The 6,000-nt window shown below is 43.4% G+C and overlaps 1 protein-coding gene across 3 annotated transcripts in view; it reads left to right on the top strand.

The window, feature by feature from the left end:
• The first annotated feature begins 1,147 nt into the window (after window positions 1-1,147).
• LOC119176925 (alcohol dehydrogenase [acceptor]) overlaps window positions 1,148-6,000 on the top strand; it is an 84,720-nt gene continuing 79,867 nt past the window's right edge. The window contains exon 1 of one of the 3 annotated variants that reach the window (XM_075878120.1): window positions 1,148-2,903. In XM_075878120.1, the coding sequence (XP_075734235.1) occupies window positions 2,885-2,903 (19 nt within the window). In that variant the 5' untranslated portion in view covers window positions 1,148-2,884. The remainder of the gene's footprint in view (window positions 2,904-6,000) is intronic. The other 2 variants (XM_075878119.1, XM_075878122.1) reach the window with 2 other exon arrangements.

The following is a 6,000-nucleotide window of genomic DNA, read 5'->3' as shown; positions in this document are numbered from 1 at the left end:
TAGGCGCCTGTTAATTGTCCCAGCTTGTCAAAAATAAACCACAGACACTGCTACAGCGTGATTCATTATTGTATTACGTTTATGTGCGCCAAACCGCCTACTTTGATTTGGCACGCACCAAGATGCATCGAGGTAACGACAGAAGTAAATGTGGCTAGAATTAGTGAGTGCCACTTAAACGGGCTTAAGTAAACTTTATGAAAAAGGAGTGGTGATCTTGCGTCTAATTATAAAGTGGAAAGATCGTCTCATGAAGTACCGATCAAGAATGCCTATTATAAAAAGAATTGGCAGATCTCACGTTCTTTGGGAGTCGATGGTGTGCGATGCATGTGCATGCAAGCTGACTGTGTTGTAATTTTTTCATTGTGCGAAACGTTGCGAGATTACGCCTAAGATATGTACATGTGTATGCGCAGACATACGTTAAATAGCTGCATCAGTGTCTATTAACGATTTGATTACATTTATTTACATTTGCGTAACGATGCCAACAGCAACATGGATGTTAGCAACACCAAAAGCGGTAAACTGATATAAAGCGCTGCTACTCGCGAGGATTGTAGCCCTGGGCACTGCTACATCAATAAACTTAAGCGGATGATACCTGACCAGAATTGATGTTAACACGACGAGACGGCTGTATCGTAAGAGTACATATGTAATGTTTTTTATTAGAAAACCAGTACTGCAACAACAATTTATGTTTCACGCGCATTAAGGTCTATCTGAAAGGTAGTAGGGAGATTGCGCGGCTCTTTGATACAATACTTAATTGCTACGCAGCATAATGGGATTCGATTGCTGCTGAGAAAATGGCATTTATTATTTGCCTTCGTCCGGTCAACGTGGCCGATGTTCAATTTTTGCTAACGATCAAGCATTAAAATTAAAAATATTCTTGTGTGTTTTCGCGGTTTCTGGGTAAATACTAACTTCCCGACACTTGGCACATACCCGCATACAAGTGGCACATACCCACCCCGGGTATGTGCCACTGTTTTTTTCGGGGGGGGGGGGGGGACTGTTAGATGACGTACGTGACAGGATTGTGACATTACAGAGATAGATAGATAGATAGATAGATAGATAGATAGATAGATAGATAGATAGATAGATAGATAGATAGATAGATAGATAGATAGATAGATAGATTGCATTTGCTTCCGACAATAAACATCACAATGTAAAGTCGCTTTGCCAAAATTCTTACACAGGAAAGACTGTAAGACAGCATTTGTGTGCTATTCATCCTGAGAGTTGCATTTTGAGTGGGCACTGTATCGCGAAAATGAACTCACTGCGTTTATCACTTCCTTTTTTTTTTTTGGTACGCAAATAATGCCCCCTTCCTCCTACATAAAATTTCCAAACAAGTGCCAGTGAGGGCGAACTAAGAAATCAACAAACAAGATTCTAACCTCACATTTACTTTTTTTTGCATCGTTGCATCAGTACTGTGACATTCTACAGTGATTTTTTGGCATTTTGGCGTCAACTTATTGCAGTATTCCTCCCACTTTAAGCTGTGCTTTCGTGTTTTACGGATAAGTAGGAGGCTATATGTAGGAGGCTCACTATTCAGGAGCTAGGCTATGTTATACTTGCACGCACAGTGTCACTCGTTAAAATTATCTTCTTGGAAACGAGCAGGCTCCATGGCCGTAAGAAGGACAAGAACGCAGCTTTCCTCCTGAGAAGCTGGCACCAAGCAACGGACTCTTGCAGGCACCTAGCTTGTTGTTTTGCCCCACAGTAAAAAAAAAAGTGAGCTAAAAATGCAAAATTTCATCAGGGCAATTGATATGCCCAAAAAGCCGAGCAAACCTTGAATCACAACAGGTGCGTAGAGTGCAGTCACCCAATGCAAACCGGCTGGTCAAGGCTCTATGTTATTTATACCTCCCATTTGTTTTAGTTCAATATTTATAACTGTATTTCGACTTGAAGTATAAATATTTTTGGCACTTTCGTCATTGTGCTTTTCATTGAATTTATTTGTGTGGCACTAAATTGAAAAACGGGCTAGGCACTTCTCGTCGCAGTACGCAGCCTGATTCAGAGAACTCTTCCGCTAGAAAATTAATCGTTGTAGACAAGAAACTTAAAATATAATAGAGACGTATGTTGTAGAAGAGCCGACTTAATGGCAATTATAATCCGATCAGAGACAATCACCGACGAAAAGCCGCACCTTGCTAATAAAAGGACTTGCCAAATGAAGCAATAAAAGTGCCACAACACTTGAAAAGATTACAGTTACAGCTTTCAAACAGCGTGAAGTGCACCGCTGTGACGTTTTTTTTTCTTTTTTTTTATCTTAGCAGGAGAGAAACTATAGCTGCGCACGAAGCCGGTCAGCGCTATGCCACCCTTAGTTGACACCCCCTTGCTTCCAGCGGCAATTCTGAGTGACCTTGCAGCGAGTAGCATCCGTCCTGGAGCCTTTATTAATCCTATCATTCCACGCGACAGGAGTCTATGAAAACAAGTTGTCAACACTGTGAGAGGAGACGACGATTATACGTCAGTTATGGATCGCCCGGAGCTACCGCAGGGACAGAAATTGGTTTCGCTTCGGCTGAGCTCGCAGCTCTGTTACAGTGAAAGTGCACGTACATTGAACGAAGGAAGCCCTGCTTGCAGATCTCTTAATCGTGTTTGGCAGGTCACTCGTGAGTCAGCAAGTGCTGCCGACCATCTCCGCCTGGGTCTTCTCTAGCACACACGTGCTTCGCGGCCACGAAACGGTTGAGCGGTGTATGAAGGGAACAATCTGCAGTGGTGTAATACATCTTCCCTCGCTGCTCTTGGCCAGGTGTTACCGAGGGTCAAGCGCAAAAATCGGGACTGCCAGAGAAAAGTTTGCGATATTCTGGAAAAAATGAGGTTCGGTAAAAAAGGTGAGCGATTTTCTCGCATAGGGGAAAATTACCATATACTTGATCATTAATTTTTGTTGCACAGTCGCCTTCCCTTTTTCTAGTTTTATTGCGTCTATAAAATATTCGTTGTGGTCTCTAATTGTGCGAAGCGCTGAAATACTGAGTGTTGCAAAAATCTGTAAATCTTTTGTCGCAATCGCAAAGCTCTGAAAAACATCGTGGGCCGCGGCTCCAATAAATTTAGTATTTCCAAGCAATTCAAGCATGGTATTCCATGATTATATTGGTAAAAACTCCTGTTATGAATTTTTCTAGCAAGGGGATATTTCTGCCCAATGACACGCGTGAGTGACGGGTTGTCATGTTTGGGGAAGGTGTTGCAACATAATGCTGTTATTTAGAAGGAAAAAATGATATATTGGGGATTTTAATTCAGACCAGAGGACCGTATACCGGGCCGTATGTCCTGTATTTCTGCGTTCCGGCCTGTCCACTTCGATTTTGTGCTACCAAGTTTTAAGATATATCAGTGCGATGAGAGTAGTCCCAGGCCAAAAAAATGGGATTATAAAAAACGTTTTAAAAACAAACACTATTTTAGGATGAGATCTCCAACGTGTGCATGGGCAGAAAATGAAGCTTATACTATGCGCAAAATATATAGCTATAACACAGGCACCCATCACTATAACTACCTCTCTAGAACCAATCTATATCTACTCGCTGTGATAACAAGAAAACCTGACTAACCTCTCCGTCTTAAGAATCAGTATAACAGGAAAGTGATACGTGTTTTAACAGAGGTATACATTTGAGTATTTATTGTGCATTGATACAAGAGAGCTCGCAGAATGTCTATTGGTGTGTGGAATCTGACACCGTTTAACATGGACGCACCCACGTATACGGCTATAGTGGTACATTTGCCCCGCCGCGGTGGTCTAGTGGCTAGGTACTCGGCTGCTGACCCGCAGGTCACGGGATCGAATCCCGGCTGCAGCGGCTGCATTTCTGATGGAGGTGGAAAAGCTGTATGCCCGTATGCTCAGATAAAGGTGCACATTAGAGAACCCCAGGTGGTCAAAGTTCCCGGAGCCCTCCACTACGGCGTCTCTCATAATCACGTGGTGGTTTTGAAACGTTAAACCCCACATATGAAAAATCATACTGGTACATCTCCATTTCCATGACTAACGTTCACGATCATAATTTATTCCTTGTTTAAGGTATGTGCTAGAGTTGTTACCATATATCTGGACTCAGCATATTGCGAGTCACACGCAAAGGCGGCCCCAACAAGCCCATTAAAAAGCCACAGTTTTGCTACAAGGGCCAAGAAATGATTCGAAAAGCTACCGATTGCAATTCGTGCGAAGAACGACAAGTATCTCAGAACTTGCAGCGCGCGGCTCAAGCACAAAGAACGCTTCAGAAGTACACACAAGACGAGCGCGAATTAACAACGGTCATATTTGTTACTTCTTTATGTTTGAGCAGCACGCTCCTTTTGCAAACGCGTCCGCCTCATCGAGCTAAGTGCCCTTGCACGCTCTGTAACTTTCACTTTAGGGTGAAAGCAAAACACGCAGAAACCACCCCAATCACGGGATAAGTGCGAGCGCATGGGTGACCCTGTTCTGTGAGACAAAATGCAGATGCGTAAACGAGCGGAGCGATGGTACTTAAAGCTCACCGTCTTTCTATAGTGATAACAAGAGCACGCTTAAGTGCAACGGCACCCTGAGTACCACCAATGGTAATTGCTGCATACAAATAGCTCTTCCTTGGTACGATGGAGAACAAACGCTTTGTGGCGGAGTCATTCAGCGCCACCTAATAGCCCCGAGAAGTTGGAGTGGCGCCGCCTGTTGGGAGGTTTGCATGACGTCATGACACGGCCTCTTCAGATCTTGTGGTCGCGCGTATACATAACACGCTCTCGCTTCGAACGCCATTGCGCTGCCAGCGTTTACTTTTTGCTTGTCTCACGCTCAATATATATGACAAAAGCATCACCGTTGATTTTCCTGTTAAATCAATGAAAAACTCAACTTTTTTTTTTCAGTAGAATCACCAACAGTGGCTGCGTTCCAGCGTACACGCTTCAGTGAGGTTCGTTATGGTGTTGCGCTGCTTACTTCGAAGATGGGTTCGATTCACGGCCACGGTAGACGCACTCCGACGGGGGTGAGCAGCAAGACAATGTATATGCAGCTGGTTAAGAAAATGCGAGGTGACCACGATTACTCTGCAGTGTGCCTCGCAATCACGTCACGCTTCCGATACGTAAACGACAGCGTACTTGCATTTCAGGTGGCATTGTTCATGGGTGATTCCTTTAAAAAGATGCGAGTGTTTCGGCTCCACAATATGTATCAGTAACTGACGCATCAAGGTAACTGCTGGCAGCGTTTTTTTTTTTTTCCTGTGGGCGCATGCCTAAGCTAGTATTGAGCGTTACAAAATATCTCGAGTGCTGCTAGCCCGAGAATACCATCGCAGCTGTCGCCTTGGATTTCCTTGTTTGTAATTGCTCATATTGAATCACGTTATTTAGCTTCACATTTTTTGGGAAGAATAATTTCGGTGCTCCATTTCACTAGAAAAACAAGTTGAAGGTTAGTTCCAGAAACTGCGTCTGATTTCGCTTGTAAGTCCGAGCTTAGATAACCACCTGATGAATAAATTTTTCCCACGGTTGATTATTCCAAAACAGAGTCAATATGTGTATGAACATGACGTGCGAAATCAGTGGTTGCTTCACGGAGGCAAATAACGTTTCATTATCACGTGGGTCACGAAGCGGCGCGCGCCATCAAAACAGCTCATTTTGACCTTCTGGTGTTTGTTTTGCAAACGATTGCTATCAGTTGTGCTTATAGGTGAAGTGTACATTACCGTTTATGACTTAATAGTAGATCGAATCACCTGTTCGCGTAAATCAAGGAATGCAACTACGTAATCCTGACGACTGTTTAGAATAAATCTGTACATGAGATACGAGTATACCGACTTCTCATATTTCCGGCAGCCACTCAGTGGTTTGCAGCGTTACTTTTTTTCTCGCTATTATAAGTGATTGTGTATGAAAGACAGATCCATCTAAAGCCTCCTG

The sequence above is a fragment of the Rhipicephalus microplus genome, chromosome X, assembly GCF_043290135.1.
Source record: "Rhipicephalus microplus isolate Deutch F79 chromosome X, USDA_Rmic, whole genome shotgun sequence".
Taxonomy (NCBI): Eukaryota; Metazoa; Arthropoda; class Arachnida; order Ixodida; family Ixodidae; genus Rhipicephalus; species Rhipicephalus microplus.
This window is presented reverse-complemented; position numbering and strand designations above follow the sequence as displayed.